Source organism: Delphinapterus leucas, chromosome 18 (assembly GCF_059928025.1).
Source record: "Delphinapterus leucas isolate spDelLeu-1000000601 "Yukka" chromosome 18, BTC_Dleu_Yukka2, whole genome shotgun sequence".
Lineage (NCBI taxonomy): Eukaryota > Metazoa > Chordata > Mammalia > Artiodactyla > Monodontidae > Delphinapterus > Delphinapterus leucas.
Window position 1 is genome coordinate 65397464 of NC_143146.1, and position 21246 is coordinate 65418709.

The window sequence follows — 21246 nt, forward strand, 5'->3', positions numbered from 1 at the left end:
AAAATCTTACCAGATACAAACTCTGCCTGATTATCTTTACATCATCTTGCTAGAACAGAGGTTCTCAAAATGTGCTTCCAGTGTGCCGGAGCCCCACCCCAGACCTACTGAATCAGAGACTCAAGGGGCGGGGCCTTTTCATCTGTGTTTTAACAAGTCCTACATGCTAAAATTTGAGAACCATTTCTCAAGCAATGTAGACTTAGCTTAGTCAGTTAAATCAGTGTTAAATGAAAAGAAGAGGTCAGAGCTCCAGGCAGGATTCAGAACTTATTCTAAGTCAGTGTTTCTCAATCTTGGCTGCATATTAAGATTACTTGAGGAGTGAAAAAAAAAAAACACCAAATGCTTGTGTCCCAGCTCCAGAGATTCAAATTTCTGGGGCCGGCTTGGGCTTCCGGATTTTAAAAAACTCCCCAGGTGATTTTGATGTCTGACCGTGGTTGAGAAATCATTCTCTCTAAGCTGTAGATAGTATTCAGGAAGGATGGAAACTATTATCATCTTTAAACTTTGTATTTTCAAGGTTTTATTTTCTGGCACTAGTAGCTTTGGGTACCATAAGGAGATAACAAGCCTGTATTTATTCCACTAAAATGCAAGGGTAACTATTACTTAATTTACTGTTCCTTGGAATAAAGTTTGGCAAATTTCATCAACATGGATTCATCGGTGCTAAAATGTTATCAAGAGCTGGTCTCAGGAATAAGAGTTATGAAATTTTAATACATTTTCCCCCTGCAGCTTCACAGTGTGTTGAAATCTTGTTGCTTGAATATGCATAGCCTGGCCGACTACTTATTCTCATAAAATGTGGTATTAAGTTGCCTTTTGGATCAGCATCAGTAGATGTCATCTTTGACACCTCCATCCTTGCTCTGGTGCAGGTGACGGGACTGTTTATAAGGATCAGTTTGCCACTGTGCCACAGGAAATGTACCCACTGACTATAAAGCTATGCGGCTGGCTTTACTTCCCTACCCCAGATGGCTACCTCTGCCATCCCTGCTCTCCTTCTGGTCTGCTGTCTTCATCCAAGGCTGCTCCTTTCTTTGGGGTTGCTCTCGCTCACCTTCCCTGGTCCCTACCTATGCTCTCCATTAGGCTCTTCCCTCTGATGTCTTGTCAGTTAATCTCATTTTCCTCAAGTTTCAGAGACATCTGGAGTTCACTTCAATGCACTGCCAGCCAACAAGATTTTTTTTTTTCCTTCTGCACCTACCAAACACACAATTGCTGTAATAGTCACTGTGCTGCTTTTCATTAAAGTCATGGTCAGAAATATCTTGGTTTACCTCCACATTTGAGGATACCTAAGTAGTACAGGATCCATATTGAGGAGAGTAATAATACATACATCTTAGAAACAGGACTCCTTCTTTGGGATCCCAACCCTCTGAGCATCCTAACATCTCCCTCCTCACCCCAGGGAGGTCAAGGGGCCCCATGCTGTCTAGATTTAGTCTTTCTCCCTCCCTTTTGAACTGGGTTGCTTGATCCTGGTTTCTTTAGCGTCTGTCATTTGCCTCATAAAGTATTTGCAAAGCACTATGCAGCATCTTCAATTCAATTCAATGCATTTGGACTGAGAACTTTAGCTTTCTGCCCCTTAGGCTATGCGCTGGGAACCTACCCTTACCCTCATCCAGCTCAGGCTCAGAACCCCTGCCTGGGTACATGGGACACTGCAGATACCTAATTTTATAGGGTATGATTCAGGTAGCTTTCTTTAATCCGCATAGATCATTCTGGTCTGAATTTATAAACCCAGGCTTTTGTATGTCAGTATCTACCCGGAATTGAGACAATTAGTATCTGCTAGAGTGCATGTAATCCCTACATCTTTAAGCAATGTGGCTTGCACATACCAAGAAGGCAATGGAATTTTGTCCATTTAGTGTCAATCTCTCTAGACAAACATGCATCTCCATTCTAGTTGAGAGTGGGCCAATTGATTTTCTTTAGAGTTAAATTGTCAAGTATCAACAAGAGAGTAGTAAATAAGGATTAAGAATACAGAAAATACATCAAAGAAAAGTTACAACCCTGTTTGTACATGCCTCGTATCCCTAAGTAAGGGGGAAATCCTACCACTAAGACTAGCTCTGGGCCAAATGATGTAATAGGCTGGGAAGAGAACTGGCATCATTACACTTCCCCTTCTGGTGACTTTCTTTGCTACCCTTTTCCCTTACTTCCTGCTCCGGAAATGTCCCTTGTATTCAATAAGCTGTTGACAAATCTCCTCCTGAGGACCTGTAACGTCTGAATTTTACTTGGGGGATTCTTGGTGACTTTTACATACAAACCTCAAAGAAAGTAACTCTAACGATGGATTTTCAGGTATTATGGCAGGCAGTGGGTGAGATATTTTTGCACAGGAGGACGTGCCTCATGCCCCTTGAATTCCACCAACATGTGGACAAACCTGGACTTGACTTATCACTTGGTTTATTTCCTACAAACAGGATTACTTTGGGAGGCAGAATAATGGCTCCCCAAAGATGTCCTCCCCCTAACCCCCAGGGAAATCTGTGAGTATGTTAGTCTAGTGGCAAAGGGGAATTAAGATTGTCTGTTGAATTCAGATTGCTAATGAGCTGACTGTGAGATGGAGAGTTTGTCCTAGATTATCTGGATGAGCAAAATATAATCACAAGGAATCTTTTAAGTAGAAGAGTGAAGCAGAAGGTCAGCATCAGAGAGATATTTGAAGATGCTACACTGCCAGCTTTGAAGATGGAAGGAGGGACCACAAGCCAAAGAATGCAGGCAACCTCTGAGAGCTGGAAAAGGCAGGGAACCGGATTCCCCTCCAAAGCTTCCAGAGGAACACAGCCTTGTCGACGCCTTGATCCTAACCCAGTCAGACTCATTTTAAAATTCTGATCCCCACACTGTAAGATAAGAAAATTTGTGTTGTTTTAGGTCACTGAGCTTGTGATAATTTTTTACAGCAGCAATAGGAAATTAATACAGTAACTCTGAGAAATTTATTTTAACTCTTTAAGCCTCACTTTCTTCCTAGGTAAAATGGCAATAATAGAAATCACTGACTGCTCTTTTGATAATCCAGTAAATTGACTTGGGTAAACGGCTGGTTACATAGGAAGTATTCAATACACACTGTTTCCTATCTCTTCTATCTGCAGGCCCACTACCAACCACAAATCTTGCAATGATGGCTACATTCAAAACTGAGGGCATGTAATTAACAGATAATTGTCTAATAGATTTAACAGAATTATCTCTTAAATGTATCAATATTAGTGTAACTTTCTATAGTGAAGGACAGAGAAAGAGAGAAACTGGTAGAACAAGAGCTATTAGCAAATACTAAAAAAAACTCTGTTTATGTATAGCTTATCGCTGGGGATGTAAAATGACTTCTGAGATAGTAGATGCTCTGAATAAGCATGCCAGGAATTCAAAGTTCAAAAGATCATTGTAAACCATACTTTCTTTCCATTAATACTAAAAAGGGAAAAGGAATGCTGAGGTGGGGGGGGGTCTTGGTCTCATCAACTCTTAAAAGCAACAAGAATACAGCTTTGATTCCACCTTTAGCATGGAAGAGAGAATATAGATGGGTCCAAAAATATTTTATAAAGATGTTTAGATGGTTGAGAGAACAGACATACCATTAAAAGAAATGGGGATGATAGAAGACTCGTGTCTGATAACAGCCACCTAACTGTGAGAATTAAATGCCAAATCAAATTACCATCCAGGAGTAACTCAGAACGTAAAAAAAAATATTTTTCAGTCTTTGTTCATATTATTGCTTAAGAGGCCAGTTTTGGAACTGGTAGCAGGAAAATGTTATTAACTCATTAAAGTGTAAAACTGCTTGCCAAATGGTGATAATACTAGGATCCCACAGGAGAAATCTGTGTGTGTGTGTGTGTGTGTACTGTCCTGACTCAAAGTAACTGATGAGATAAAAACAGAAAATGTACATAAAATGCTTTCTGAATTCTACTTAATAAAGATACCGAATGATCACTAAAATACGAGAAGGGATCCATATGGATATATTATCCCTAAGGAAGAAATAAGAATATGGCAGAACCTGTATTAAGCTATCTTGGTAGATTCAAAAGACCCTTAATCATGAAATCAGTTGTATCTATTATCAACAATAAAAAAAACCTTGGGTCAAGTAACTCAATCACCATGGATTAAGCAACTACCTAATAAAGCAGAATCATGTTTTTCTAGAGAATTGCAGAAGAGCCCTTAATCACAACCAGTCTACACGCCTATGTTTCCGGTCTGCCCTATTTGCATCTAATTCCTTAACTCTTGGAATCTACAAGATAAGCCACTGTATTTAAAACTGTTTGTGCACTGTGGGTATTTGAGGATAGTAATAACAGTGTCAAATGCTCTTTTTAATTGATGTTTTTATAATTACACGGACTCAGTTCTCTTCAGTAGTTTTCATGGAAAAATTGCTTTAAAATCTTAAAATTATTTTTAACTTTTAAATAAGTAATAAGACTTTTAAAAACCATCTCTAGGGAATTCCCTGGTGGTCCAGTGGTTAGGACTTGGTGCTTTCATTGCAGTGGCCTGGGTTCAGTCCCTGGTCAGGGAACTAAGATCCCGCAAGCCGCACGGCATGCCCAAACAAACCAACAAACCAACACCCGAAAACCATCTCTACATGAATAAAGTAAGCTAGTGACTTGATCAACACGGTAAAACTTTAGGAATCTTCTTTTTAAAAGACAAGCCTTTCTTTGAAATCTCAAAATCAGATGCTATATTGTATCTATAATTCTAAAGACTCTGTAAACATGGTCTTCACCACCTTCACTATATAAATTCATAGTGTTTTTCCCAATAAAGATCTATTTAAAAAATTCATACAGTGAATAATCAGGCAGGTAAAAGTAGAGACTGATTTATTTCTAAACACATTTACTTTATCACATCACTTAGCAACACTATTTATTTGGAAGAATCTCCAGTGCTTTGCTAATTCACTTTATCTCTTACAGTGTTACTGTTCTCTCAAATTAAATGAAACGATTATCAGGTCACATTTAATTGACTCTGTACCTTTTCTTATGGATGTTGACTTTTACCACATACATACAGGAGGTGGAGGTGGGAACCCGGAGGGGAAGGGGTTAGCAGTTTTCTCAGCTTTGTCAAAATGATGCAGGAAAAGGGGAGTGAAGTGAGTCTATTAAGAGTATAAACTCATTCCATTCTCAGTGGTGTCTAGAACATAAATCAGTAAGATTCAGCACGCTTATTATAATAACTAAGTCAAAGAAACTGTAGCACTTACAAAAGCTTAAATGTCTAAAAGCTAAGTCTCTAAACTGGAAACATATCCAGGCATACACATAAGAAGAGGAACTCCATTATAAAATAAGCAAGACAAAGAGCTGGATGTCACCATAAATTCTATGCAAAGAATATTGGGAAAATATATGTTCATATACACCTCTGTGTGTTTGGAAGACAGCTAAAGGACAAGACATGACAAGCTTTTGTTTATTTCACATTCTTTTACATGGGTAAGACTTTTCTATTTTCCTTTAGATTCCTCTCTTGACTTCTGAAGATACTCCACATACAACTTTAAGAGAAAATAGAAACCATGAGTTATTTACCTTCAGCATTTATTCATGATTTCATTCCATAAATATTTATTGACCTCCAACTAAGTGCCATGTGGAGACTAAGCCCTGGACAAGGAGACAGGAATATGAAGAAAGCAGCTCCTGCAGAGGAGAAGCTTTACAAACCCAGATGTACGTAAAGTGTTCCAGGACACAGTGGTATGTTCTGAGCTTGTATACTGATTGTTAAAATAGCGAATGCATCTGTACTGATTAACAAGCAGACGGAAAGATTATTTAAAACCTTGCAGAGTCAGAATTCAAGCCCAAAATGCCTGGAAGAGCTCACACTGTTAACCAAGATAATACCCAGCCTCTCAATGGTCCTGAAGTTCTACCCAATTAAACCCTGCATTCCAGTGAATAATTTTTGTGACTTTATCTATACATAGACATTGAATATATGAGCCTCATATATTCTGTAGGGCTTAGAAATAATTTGGATGTAATTGATTTAGGTCAACAAAAACACCATGAACAATATCGTTGATGCTGAGAGAAATCTTCTACCAATTAGTGTTACAAGTCACTAAATCATGACCAGTTTGAGGGAAGAGTTTGATCCTATGTCAAATCATGGCCCAGGGAAGGTATGCTTTAGCTTGAGAAAGCTGCTTTCATAAAAGATGACACCAAAACAACATTTTAAAATTATTAGTGATTTGATGAGTGATTTGTACTGTAAACTTATACTTGTAAGCACTTTTATAAAACATATATATGTATAATATACTGCATAGTATATTAACAGCCTTCTTATATTATGCTATTATTAATTATTTGTGCTGCCACTTATATCACTTGCTAAGTAATTATAGATATATGAATGTGTATATATACACATTCATATGTATGTATATATATATAATTTTATAATTGACAATGGTTTAAATTATTATTTACATCAATATATGGATATACAAATCAATACTTTGAATATTGTCCCTGGATACAAATATTAGTAGTTATGGGGACACAGAGGAAGTGATGTCTGACCTTAATAACAGGGGTAGAAGAAATCAGGGAGAAAATACACTGTTGGAGTGAATCTCATGCAGAGACAATGGAAGGATACCAAAGAAGAAAGGAAAGGCATGTGGCATGTGCAGGAATCCTGAAAAGGCTGTGTGGCTGGATAGATTAGGCTTGGCTAGTTTGTACATCAAGAAGAGTCTGAATTTTTTTTTTTTTGGCTGCACTGTGCACCTTGTAGGATTTTAGTTCCCCGACCAGGGATCACACCCGGGTGGGAGGGAGGGAGACGCAAGAGGGAAGAGATACGGGAACATATGTATATGTATAACTGATTCACTTTGTTATAAAGCAGAAACTAACACACCATTGTAAAGCAATTATACTCCAATAAAGATATAAAAAAACAAAACAAAACAAACAAAAAAACCCTGGGCCCTCAGCAATGAAAGTGTGGAGTCCTAACCACTGGACCACCAGGGAATTCCCAAGAAGAGTCTGAGTTTTATCCTGTGCATAACAAAAGACCATTGTGAGTTGGAAAGTAATAATGGTATCAGATTTGCACTGTAGAAAATGAACTGTGGCAGCAGAGAGAAGGACAGAAGGGTTTTTTTAAAAAGATAATTTTAAAAATCACAACAGTTTTTTTAGATATCTATAGAAACAGTGTGTATCTGGGTCAGAGGGGAAAGTGACAAGAGATGAAGAGATCCATTAGGAGAATTACATTAGAAAAAAGTCCTTCATTCACTCAATAAACATTTATTGAGCAGCTATATGCTCCAGGCACTGAGGATACATCAATGAAAAACAAGGGTAAAAAACAGAGATAGTTCTCGTGGATAGCTTACTATATTACAGCTGGGGAAAATGGCTAACATTTATATAGCACTTATTCTGTGCCAATCATTATTTTAAGCAGTTTACTTTTAATAAATCATTTAAGATAAACCACACTGATGTGGTTCTAACGGGATCAACAGCCATAGAGTTAGTGAAGGAATCTGATTCAAAAGAAATTCAGGAAGCAGGTAAAACTGACTGGTTTAGTAACTGGATGGCTCTGCATGGTGAAACAAAATGGTTCTTCAGGTTTAGGTAGTAAGAATAACTTTCTTAAATGGTTAATAACAATTTCTTAAATGGTTAAGTGTAGCCTACTTTTCTTAATTCTATAGCAATGATGCCATGCATTTAATTTGGGGCTATTTCTGCATAAAAATAAAGCAAAGCAAGAGAAGGATTATGGGAACACAAAATGGTTCTTCTCTGTCTCTTGGATTTCTGAAGTCTACTAACCAGTTTTACCACTTTATTTTCAGTTTCTCAAGTGGCTCTCTTGAGCTATGCTTAAAAACACTGTTTTCAGTGTTCTCAAATCATGCCTCTAATAACTATGTAAGTGGAGTTAAAGGTAACAGGTGGGGCATTACCAAGATGAAATGATTAGCTCTTTCTGCACAGAGGAAACCAGCAAAGAAATAGAGAGCAGGCACTTCTGCTCTCACAGTTTGGAGGAAAGTAGTCAGAGCTCTCTTGAAACAAAAAGAGGAGACGCAAGAGGGAAGAGATATGGGAACATATGTATATGTATAACTGATTCACTTTGTTATAAAGCAGAAACTAACACACCACTGTAAAGCAATTATACCCCAATAAAGATGTTAAAAAAAAAAAAAAGAGGAGAATTGTGTCCTGGCTTCCTTCATCAAAATACTATGAAGGTGCTATTTTCCAAGCTTAAATCAAAATCAACAAGAAGAATAAAACGTAGTTCTAAATTGAAAACCAAACATAGCAAGATAATTTTGTTCCCTTAATCTTTTCTTTTAATTTCTTAGTACCAAGAATACTAATAGCCTCTGCAAAAAGTGAGTCTTATGTGAAATGGTACTTAGCCATAACTGAATAATTTATTCTGGAATCTTCTACCGTAACAACAATACGAGAATTCTAAATGTGAACCACCTAAAGGTACACTGTTTTCTTAACCTTATATTTATTCCCTAGTGAAAAATCGCTAATGATACCACTACTTGGCAATTGATTTTTTATCCTTAGGGGCAGAAACAGATCAATAAATTAATGATCTTAGTAAATTTACACTAACTGTTCTAAAAGAAAAGGTTCAGGAAAACTTTTTCCCCCTCATTTACACAAACAGTATTGCTCCTAGGAAATGTACATTATGAAATCAATCTACATTTGTGAAGCAAGAACCAAAACATCTATATTTTGTGTGTGTGTGTGTGGTTCACACATTCCTCACTTTATCACAATGTTAAAAAACCACATTTCTCCTTATTTGCAATTGGGATTAGGTATGACATTTTTCCCTTTGACTTCACTGGAATATTGCAGAAAGACCCATGGCTGTAAAACTTATCAGGTAGAAACAGATAAATGAAGCTGTTAAATAAAGCCTACATATTATCCAATCATTATTTTTAAGAACATTAGAAGGATGAGATTTTTAAAAAGCAGACAGTTTTCCTGTAAAATCACAGGAAAATAAGATTTTACATTTTTATTACACGGAATCAAGAAGTATCTGTTTACTGGGGACTTGCCTGGTGGCACGGTGGTTAACACTGTGCTCCCAATGCAGGGGGCCCGGGTTCGATCTCCGGTCAGGGAACTAGATCCCACATGCATGCCGCAACTAAGACCCGGAGCAACCAAATTAATTAATTAATTTAAAAAAAAGAAGTATCCGTTTACTGCAAATAATTCACATAAGCAACATTCAGCTTTTAAGGAACATGTTAAGAGTAATACACAAATCCACGGCACTTATTTTCCAATGACATAAACGGAGAATTTCAAAATATATGCTCTTCTTATTACTTAAATTTACTAATTTTCTCAAAGATGCTTTTATTGGTTTTTTTTCTTTATGATAATGATTAAATGGAACACCTGTCAGCTGCATAACTATGCTACAGTATAGTTTAGTACAGCATTCTATACTAAATATATTTAGGAAATTCTAAGACCTGAACAAACATGGTATTTTATCACTGTCTTCGGCTGCTTGTGTCCCAGCGTATTAGACTTGCAATCAAAACTGTCCCTCAAACCTCACAATTGCTAAATCAAGATGTTTTGGAGTACTACATTTTGGTAAAAGCATGTTACTGTATTTAACCTTCAAGTCTATAAAATTTATATTTCCAGTCAGTAAAAAAGAGAAATAAAACATGTACAGTGAAAAGAGGTACAGTGTTTTGTATTGCTATGATTTGGCCAAAGTGAAAACTCATTATTATTAGATTAATGGAAATCTTAATTTAGCTACTTACTAGTGGTCCAATAACTTTGGAAGCATTCTTAGCCTTTAGATTCAGCATTGAAGAAGTGTTCATTATTCTTCCACTTTTGTCCCTGTATATCCCATCTTTCCACCAAAACCAAACAGTCAGACAGTCAAACTTTATACACAGTTGAGAAAGGCAAGCACGAGGAAGAAAGGAAGAAAGAAAATGACAGGAGGAGTGAGAGGGAAAATAAGCAAGGGAAAAAAAAAAAAAAGGGAGACAAACAGAAAGAGAAGCTCTGGAAACCCTCATAGTAGTAGCTACCTGCACAGTTCTTACTATGCCGCAGGAACTGTGCTGCATGAATGATCCTATTTCCACGAATAATCTTACTTAAATCTTCAAAAGAACCCTATTAGCTAGGTACTATTATTGTCCCACTTTACAAATGAAACTGAGGCTTGGAAAGGTTCAGTCTCTTGGCTCAGGGTCACATCACCAACTGGTATTTGTCCCACTTCTAACTCCAGAGGCTGCGCCCCTCACTTGGATGGAGAGGAAGATAAGCAGCGTCAAGAGTTTGACCTTCCTGTGTACACATTTCAAAGAAGTAAGGCATCTCATAACTAATATGTTGGAAAGGACCTCTTAATTTCCCTTCAACCTTTTCCATGCCCCGCTAGTCTTTTCCATCTCAACAAATGGCAGCACCATATTCCGCTGGCCAAGAAACCCAGAATCATGCTTAATTCTCTCTTTTCCTTACCCCATAATCCAATCCATCAGTAAGTACTATAGATTGAGATCTGAAATTACACAAGCCTGTCTTTTTCCCTCTGTATCAGATGTCTTCCTGCAACAGCCCCTGCTTTCTCCTTGATATGTCCCCTTGACCCTCCACAGCTACAAGAGTCATCATCTGAAAACATAAACTGGAATGTGTTACTCCTTTGTTTTAAAATGATTTGGGTTCCCTATGCTATACAGTAGGTCCTTGTCGGTTATCCATTTAAAATATAGCAGTGTGTATATGTCAATCCCAAACTCTGTTCAATATTCTGTAACAACCTAAATGGGAAAAGAATTTGAAAAAGGATACATGTAAATGTATAACTGAATCATTTTGCTGGGCACCTGAAACTAACACAACATTGTTAATCAACTGTACTCCAAAATAAAATAAAAAGTTAAAAAAATGATTTGGGGGGATTCTCTTTCCCTCAGAACAAAGTCTAAATCACTGCCCTGGGTTTATAAGGCTCTCGCCCCAGTCTGTCTCTCGAGCATCATCTTTGTCCCACTCTCTGGTTTGTTAATTGAGCTCCAGGTGTGTTGATGTTCTTCCGGTCACTTGAACACACCAAGCTCAGTGCCATGGCACGTGCTTTTCCCTCCACCTGGAACATTTCTTCCTCCCTTCTTCCTGATGCAGCTTCATCTCATCCTAGGTCTAAGCTTAAATAGTACACCTTTCAGAGGCCTTTCCTGACATCTGCATCTCTATCTTGGATTTAATTATAACCCCCATAGTACTTTAAACAATGTATACGTGTTGTATTTGTCTACTGTTTTATCATCCATAGCTATCAGAACCTCAGGTCAGAGGTCAAAACTGCCATGATCATCGTTATTTTCCAAGATCCCAATAGACACCTGAAACATAGTTGGGGCACCAAAAATACTTGTTGAATAATTCAATAAATAAGCGAATAGGGAAACTCTTTAAGTTTCACCATAGAAACTCTGAACCTTCTCTTCCATTGCATTCTGGTTCTCTGTTGTATTCTTATAGGTTCTAGCAAATATAGAATCATACTAATGACAACTGTCATTGAACACCACGGTCTCTTTCTCCCGGCCACGCAGAGCAAATTTAAGAAGACAGACTGGGATATTACTGAGTAATGTAATATATATCACAAATAAATATTTGATTTGAGATTATGGTATTTTAGTCACTTATGAAAGATTTGCTTAGTTTTTAAAAGGTGATTATCATTTGTTTTGAGAGTAAATATAGAACCATGCTAAACCTCTAAAAATGTGTCTAATAAGGATTCATATTCATGGGAAGATTTAATGATTTAAGAAAAGTTTCCTCTGAACAAAAGCTAATGAAAACAGTACAGCCATATGACATATAATTTTGGAATGAACCTAAAGAATAATAACTAATAAAATTTAGTTTATATTTTTCTATTTAAAAGGTACAAATTCTTTCATGGACAGTACAGTACAGGTATTTTATAGATTCACGCTTTTAAAGGCAGGGATCTGGCATAGAAAGATCCTGACGACTTGAACTGTTCTGAACTGTTCAATAAAAAAGGAGAGGCTTACAAACATTATGCCATAGTCACCAACACCTCCTCCCAGGATCTGTATTCTAGTGGATCTGTGCTCTCTTACAGATTAAAAATACTTGTATCAGTGCCTGACATTACTTCACCGTCTTATTATAACCCCCTGAGGCACTAGTGTCTCTCCTCTGGTTCTCATGTCACTAGTAATTAACTTTATTGCCAAGAATGCTTGCTTTTTTTCCTCTCAGCTGAATGTCTGTAAAATCTTTTAATGCTTGTACTCAGACCTCATTTTCCAACTTACTGCACTTATTTATATTTTTCCAGCCCTTGCTTTAAATTCAAGCTAATTATCAATAATGACTTTGCTCTAAACCCTGAAGTTACTGGTCACCTTCCAGCAAAAACTTGTGCTTCTTCTAAACCAGCATGAAGAGCTTCCAGTCTCCTGGTGTCTTGAGTATTCAACCATCAGGTACAGAATAAAATTCTGAAAGCCTCGTCCTTAACTGACATTTCATATACAGAAATGACTTTGCAGCTTTTTCTACTATGTCAAGAAGCTATTTATATCTTTCAATAGCAAATGAATTAGGGATCTTGGCGGATGAAAAACTGGGCACTGCAAGGCACAATCAAAGACAGTGGCAACACATGTCTGGCTATGGACCAGATACATTATAAAGGCCAACACGCATATCATGTCTGACACCCAGTTTCAGTGCCAAAACCAGAGAGAGGCTCTCATAGACGGTATGCCCATGTCATATGAGAGCTCAAATGAGGAAGCGGCAAACCAGTTTTCATAATGGAGAAAAAAGTAGGGCTCCTCCTACTAAGTATACCGGGCCAGATGATCACGTATCCTAATTCTTTCTTCTGCCCATTAAGAAGTACCTTGATTTATGTCAGAGTTTGGGATTGACAATGTACACACTGCTATATGTAAAACAGATAACCAACAAGAACCTACTGTATAGCACAGGGAACTCTGCTCAATATTCTGTAATAACCTCAATGGGGAAAGAATTTGACAAAGAATAGATACATGTACATGTATAACTGAATCATTTTGCTGTGCACCTGAAACTAACACAACATTGTTAATCAACTATACTCCAACATAAAATAAAAATTTTAAAAAGAGAGAAATATTGCAGGAAAAAAAGAAGTATCTTGAATCTGATGATCAGGCTTTGAGACTTGAAACAAGCAAACAAACAAGAAACATAAAAATATACATAATGGCTTTTTAATAAGAACTGAGGATACTTTATGCTAATATAGCTTTCTACTTCTCTCCTGTCATAAAGTTGTCTCACATGAGGCAAAAAAATTGGGGTGACTAAAAACACTTAAGACAGTGGTGCTGACTTAAAAATTTCAGTGATTTATAGAAAATGTTGATTTCTTTTTAAATTTTAAAATTGTATAACTGTTTATACAGTTATATATGTCAGTATATGTATGTTTATACACATATGTCAGTATATGTATGTTTATATACAGTTATATATGTATATAACATATATACAGTTATATATGTCAGTATATAACATACTGACAACTTTTTTTTTTTTCTTAAAAGAATTCTTTAAGAATAACATGAGCTCTAAACTGGTGGTTACTGTGAATCTCTTCAATCTTAAGTACATTTCACTGAAGGTTTCAAAGCCATTTTTACAGCAGTTAGTTTCATGTATTTAAAAATGTGAAAGCTTTACTAAAAATCTTTTTTGCTGCCACAAGGATTTAAATCAATGCTAGGATAAGAGAATGTTCTAAAGGAATGCAAAGGGTCCCCTGGGAACTGTTTATAGGAGCTTTTTGTAGAATATTATTTAATTGATCCTTATATAAAATAGAGCTTCTTTTGGCCATTTGTCTATTCATTTATTTTAATATTTGTTTAATATTTACTGTGTGTTCACCCCTGGATAGGCCTTGTGGTATAAAGATTAATGACACCTTTTTTTGACTTGAAAAAGTTTCTTCTCTACTAACGGAGGTCTTCACATTAGCAAATAATCAGAATACAACATTCTTGTTCTAAAGAAAGGTAGGGATAGAAGCACAAAAAAAGGGCATGGCTAATTTTGTTATCAAGATATTGGGAGCAACTTTGGAGAAGGAATGACATCTGAGTTGAAAGTTGAGGAGTGATTAGCGGTCATCAGGGCTGAGGGTGGGACATAACTGGAATAGTTACATGAGACTGGATTTCACAACATAATAAAGAGCTAGACAATTTCCTTGGAGACAAAACTAAAAAGGGACAGGAGCTCTTTCATGTTAGAATACTTATAATGTTAGAAGAGGAAAATTACAGAGTTAAACGCTGAGAAGAAATCAGGTAAAATGCTCTATTATGAAGGGGATAAAAGAATACATGTTTTTTCAAGGATGTGCTTCTTGTAAGCAACATGTAATTGGATTTTGTTTTCTTATCCAGTTTGACAACTTTTAGATGTGTTTCCCAAGTCTGTATTATTATTATTACATTGAATTACCCTTGAGAAGACATAAAGGGTAAAAGCAAAAGAGATGGAAGACGGTTTAGCTAAATCCATAGGTGATTGCTACCCACACTTATATACAAAAGCTCTTTGGATGAAGCCACAGATAACAGGAATACACTTCCTAATTTCAGAGTTTGACCTTTTAGATTGTAACTATGAAGATGCATGTGTTGATTGGCCCCAGAAAACTGGATGGATGACCTATTTTGATGTAACATTTTCATGGGTTTTTTTTGGGGGGCTGTGCCGTGCGGCTTGTGGGATTTTAGTTTCCTGACCAGGGACTGAACCTGGGCCCTCAGCAGTGAGAGCGCAGAGGCCTAACCAATGGACTACTGGGGAATTTGCTCAGGTTCTTCACTAATATTCCAATAAATGTATTTCATTACTAAATGATCATTTGAAGAATTACAATATGACAATTTATAATTATGAATTTTAAGGGCTGCATAACACTTCCTGATGCAGATACCATTACTGAAAAGCTCTATTTTTATTGGCATTAGTAATTTCCAGATTGCTACTTTTCGCATGGTGACATACATGTGCCTACAAATGTTTGCTTCTGTTGAGCCCTGTCTCAAGTGGAATATTTTAGCCTTCTGTTTTTTTTTGTTTTTTGCTGTACGCGGGCCTCTCGCTGTTGTGGCCTCTCCTGTTGCGGAGCCCAGGCTCCGGACGCGCAGGCTCAGCGGCCATGGCTCACAGGCCCAGCCGCTCCGCGGCATGTGGGATCTTTCCAGACCAGGGCACGAACCCGTGTCCCCTGCATCGGCAGGCGGACTCTCAACAACTGCGCCACCAGGGAAGCCCTATTATAGCCTTCTTGACTTCACCTCCATATTCACAGATGTTTCTTCAACTTTATTTTCTCAGTTTACAACCTCACAAATAGTTTGGAAGTGTACCTGTTTCACCATAATCCCTGAAGTGAATTTCTAAAAACTTTCTTTGTAATTTAATTGATAAAATAATTATAAAATGGTACCTTTGTGACCAGCTAGAAGGGTGGGATAGGGAGGGTGGGAGGGAGGGAGATGCAGGAGGGAAGAGATATGGGGACATATGTGTATGTATAACTGATTCACTTTGTTATAAAGCAGAAACTAACACACTATTGTAAAGCAATCATACTCCAATAAAAACGTTAAAAAAAATGGTACCTTAAGGTTGATTTGATTTGTGTTTATTTCAACCTTAGAAAGAATAAATTTTTTTCCACATGTAGGTAGAAAAATTACAGTGTGATACCAGGAAAGAATACTATAAATGTTAGGATGCAGTGACCTTTAAAGTATTCTAAAATAAAACTGTACACCCCAGAGGATGCAGAACTTTTTGTCTCTCAGCAGATCCTACTCTGACTTCATTCTCATCTATCAAACATGCCTAAAAAGTCAGTCTGGAGAACCCAGAAGAATTCAAGTATTCCTCCCTCTTACGTCAATCCTGAATAAGTGTCGAAGTCACTGTTTGAGGAAAGAATCTGGGATTCAAATTGGCCTGTAGCTGCCTGGTTATACAACTTGAAGGAGTTAGCTGTATCTGTGACTCAGTTTACTCACCTGCCACATATACGTATTTTTAACTGAGCTCGGAGCTATGAAGGCAAAATTGCATAAATGATAGTTCTCATAAAAGATCTAATGGAAAGAACCCTGACATATGAGGATCTGTGTGCATGTGTGTGTGTGTGTATACATGTGCTATATTAACCAACATTCATTAAGTCCAAACACAGTAGAACTCTGAGGTGAAAATCCTGATGTTATCTATTCTTCAATTAGTGTATTCTTTAGTCCAGTCTTTTGGTAATTGCCCCAAAGCCCTCCAAACACTAAAAGGTAGTAACTCTGTCCTAAGCACCAATCCATTAGTCATGGGTGGTCTTAACCGGTTAGAACATTATAACAGGAGAATTCTGCGGCTAGCCAGGCTCTGATGATAATATAATTAAATCGAGAACAAGGGATTTTAGTTTCCTGTCCTCCTCAGCCTCCTCTCCTATTCTTGACTCCTGAAATTAAAAGCTATGTTTTATTTTTTTTATTTTTGCGGTACGCGGGCCTCTCACTGTTGTGGCCTCTCCCGTTGCAGAGCACAGGCTCCGGACGTGCAGGCCCAGCGGCCATGGCTCACGGGCACAGCCGCTCCGCGCCATGTGGGATCCTCCCGGACCAGGGCACGAACCCGCGTCCCCTGCATCGGCAGGCGGACTCTCAACCACTGCGCCACCAGGGAAGCCCTATGTTTTATTTTTAATGTTATGTGAGGATTATATTTGCTCCAGTAATTTCCTTAGATAGTCACTGTCCTAAAATCAATCTGGTTGACTTGAAGAAAGTGATTTTTAGTGAGTTGGAGAGAGAATTGGCAGTAGAGAGTTGACTGATTTTATGCCATGGTGCCTTGACTTCCTTCTCAGATCTGAAATACTGAAGCATTTCATATATTTCATGGGAATGGTGTATGGATATGCTCACTGCAATTGTATAAAGTAAATGATAATAAATGACTACAGCTGAATTCAGTAACTAAACCAACCCTCTGGTCCAAAAAGTCTGTCATCAAATGGATGAGAAGAGTCAGTAACCTTGAGGGAGCTCTGTTACTTCCTAGATGGATGGATGGATGTGTTTGGGGAAGTTACCTGGCTACTCGGAGACCTAGATCCTTCCAACTGAGAAACAAGGAGAATCCTTGTTCATAAGATTCAATCCTTGTATTACCTGACATAATTCCTGAGGCATACATATCTTGGAGAAGTGTCAAACGACATCACAAATGCATCTTCATAAACATGTCATCTAGTTCATGAAATTTACATTGCTACATTTGAAGATTTTGAAAATAAATGTTAATATTACAGTCTATAAAATAGGTCTTTTCTAGAGTATATTTTGATGAAATTGCTGACTGTACTACTAGAAGATATAATAGCTAGGTCAGAAAAAATTAATAATTCTTAGTATAATATTTTTGTAGAGAGGAAGAATATATTTATTTCTTCTTTTATCACAAATATTGCAAACATTTTTTTTTACTTCTGTTTAGCAAAATACCTCACACTTCCCAGGGAGGAGAATTTCATTCAAGATACTCTGTAAGTTTAAATAGTATTGCACTTCTCATTGATATATTAGAATATGTTACAAGAGACAATGCAAAAATCCTAAAAAAATAAGTATCAGATTGAAACTATTTTGAAATACATATATGACTTTTTATTTTTTAATCTTGCAGGTCTCCATATTCTGTCAAAGGGAAGTTTTCTTGCATCAGGGAAATTAACATAAATTCTGTTCCACAGAGAGTTGCCAGAATCTGCCTGAGCCCCGTAAGTAATGCTAAGTCAGTGGGAGGAGAAGAGTAAAGGACAATATCTCTGGAATTTTTCTCTCTCACATGAAACTCTAGCTCTGAAAAAGCTCCCAAAATGATTTAGTTCCTATTTCCATAAACACAATCTTTTAGAGGCTCAGCCACTTTTTCAGCAAATCCAAAAATAAACCCAGTCTCTTCAACTAGTCACTCCTCACTTAATATTTTGAAATATGATACAGTATAGTGTTTTCCAAAGTTTGAATACAGACCAAAATTTTAAAGTAATTGCTACCATTCCATTCAGCTAAGGAAAGAAAAGTGCATAATAATACAGCATATATATCTATAAAAAGAAAGAAAAAGCAAAATGTATAAAAAAGTATAGGCTGTAATGTCTTGGAATTGTAGTCATTGGATTTCAAACATTTTTGGGGAATTTTAAAGAAAATTATACTTTTGCTATTGAGGTTTATTCAGTCACTCGGAAAGATATACATGGTGTTTGGAAACAAAGATTTAGTCCTTACATTTATATATATATATATATGTATATATATACACACATATATATAAAATATATATGTATATATATAAGACATTTGAATTATTTCAGAGTCTCACTCTAAAGTTTACTCGCAGTAGTATTTCCCATTTGGGAGCAAGATTCAACAAGCAGATTGTTTTCTGATAAGTTGATTTCCTTCTCAGAACTTGGTTTCATACTAAGATTCATTTATCAATATGTAGAATACTAAAGTATGATTTGGTTGCTAAAAAAGTAAAGGCATTAAACTTATTAAATTTAGTTGAACCCAAGTTAACACACTTTTTTCTTTTTCCTCTCTGTCACACACCCAGCAGATGTCATTTTTCAGAGCTGTGATCCTGTTACATCCAACGACATTTTAAATAAGTGCTATTTAATGCTTCAAAAAAATAGGAAGGGTAAGCATGGGATCTTTCTGAGATAGATGACAGAAGACTGTGCGTTTTTATAAAGCATCGTAAGGAAACAGGTGACTGGATCACTTCTCCCTCTCTCTTCTCCCGCACACAGGACCCCTCATCTCCTGTGTCCTGTTCACACATTCTTCCTGAGGTTCTTTTCCTTCTCCCCACAGCAAGTGAGAATACAAACATCCTTATGATCAATCTAGAAGTGGCCAGCTCTCCTCCTAGGCTGCAGGTGGGGGAAGGGAGCTGAAGAGTGTGAGAGGCAGTCAGGGCTCTGGGGGAGCGATGACAATAAATTACCGAGGTGACTTAGATCCCAGGTCATAGTCTATTCTCTGCAGTATCCAGACTTCATCAAGGAAAAGCTGAGCTAGACCAAGTCACAAAATGCCCCAAACTAAGAAAACTGAGAAAATCATTAGACATACTGAGCTCGATACACATTTATTTAGCACTGATTTCTTGGTGAAGGTAACGTATGATCCACCAGCATTAGTCCACACAGCACCCAAGAAAATTAGAAAAAGGCACCCCCTTTGGGCAGACACACCTAGGTAGAACACATGGTTTGCAAGTGGGGCTGGGCTGGTCCTAACATCCTCTGGTGGCCTCAAGCAGACAGCTTTATGCAGAGTATAACCTGAACAACTGGACATGGGGCTCCTATTTACATAGATCTTTCTCTTTAGTGCTTTACAAATCATAAGACAAGAATAATATAACTAGAACATGTATTTACAATCACTGCAGAGTAGTATTGTGTCAGACTGAGAATGTAAGATTTTCATGAGCAAATACCAACTTCACTCAGTACAAACTCAGGTGAGCGTAAACTGATACTGGATACCGATTCCCTGTAATAAAGTAGTCAAAGAGCAACGAATAAAAGTCACTCTCCTTGTTTATAGTAACAGGAGAGTGAATACTTACCACCATCTTCAACTGTAAAATGGAATATGTCACTTGTGGCATTAGCCCCTTCTCTCAAGACGTAGCATATTTTCATATCATCAATGTCAGCTAGAAAATAACCAAATAAGAAATGATTAATTACTAGGGCAACACTGGTGACTCATCATTTATGGTAAATCCTATTGGCTATTACTTTTCTGAGCCATGTTTAGATCTCCTTCTTCTCCTAAGGGGAAGAGTGCTATCCTATTTCTCATATCTCTAAGCCCCTTGATTTCAGCTGTCCCTTGGAAATCTGATCCCTTACACAGATAGAATGCAAGAGCTAGGTTATAATAATAGCAAGGTGTTGCCCTTCCCAATGGTATTCGCATGTTCATGCACCAAAGGAGTGACTATCTAAATACGGAATGTCAGACTCCATGACAGGTGGAAAGGGAGATATTTTGAGGCATGGCAGATTTCCTGGCACTACTGAAATCACACCCTTTGCCTCCCTGTAGGACTGGCCCTAAGAGGAAAGAGGTTCCTCGGCTCTACCTCAGGCTAACTTTTCTTACCTCTCGTGGTATAGCAGGCTGTTTTTAAGCTCTCCAAATTTTTGAAAGGAAAAATGAAGAAAATCTTTTTTAAAAAAATCCCACGGATTGAAATTACTATCATGACCCAATGCCAAAGAGAACTTAGGAAACATCGAGTGAAAGCTGAAACCTTTATTCAGAGTGAAAAGTTATTCTGCCTCGGAAATGCTTTTTCTAATGCTTTCTATTCTAGCTATCAAATTCACTATAGTTTGTTTTCAGTGTTGACTAAAATACAATTTGAAAATTTATTCATCCATTTTATCAGTTTTTCTCCTTAATGATGCCACACAGACAACATAATAAAACAAACATCATTTTGTTCAGTGATACAGTAGACCTCTATTGGATCTGGGCCAATCAGCAAGTAGTTATTTCCAAGGTTACATAAAACCAAGATCATAGCTAAAAACTGCTTCAACAATAGTATGTGATATTTATTTGTCTCGTGTGTGTTCTATGGTTTATTCATCTCCTAAGATCACTCATAAGTTCATGCTATGGGGTTTAAAGGCATTACATATAAGAAAATGATTTTACGGAGGGCTTCCGGGAAGATGGCGGAAGAGTAAGACGCGGAGATCACCTTCCTCCCCACAGATACACCACAAATACATCTACACGTGGAACAACTCCTACAGAACACCTACTGAAGGCTCGCAGAAGACCTCAGACCTCCCAAAAGGCAAGAAACTCCCCATGTACCTCGGTAAGGCAAAAGAAAAAAGAAAAAACAGAGACAAAAGAATAGGGATGGGACCTGCACCAGTGAGAGGGAGCCG

At 37.3% G+C, this 21246-nt stretch overlaps 1 protein-coding gene across 8 annotated transcripts in view; it reads right to left on the minus strand.

Moving 5' to 3' along the window:
* Window positions 1–21246, minus strand: part of FREM2 (FRAS1 related extracellular matrix 2) — a 163572-nt gene that overhangs the window by 126023 nt on the left and 16303 nt on the right. For all 8 annotated transcript variants that reach the window (XR_016388715.1, XR_016388714.1, XR_016388716.1 and 5 more), the window contains exon 2: window positions 19902–19991. Coding sequence is in view for 5 of the 8 variants with exons in the window: in XM_089899653.1 (XP_089755779.1) it covers window positions 19902–19991 (90 nt within the window). In the remaining 3 variants the exon portion in view is untranslated. The remainder of the gene's footprint in view (window positions 1–19901; window positions 19992–21246) is intronic.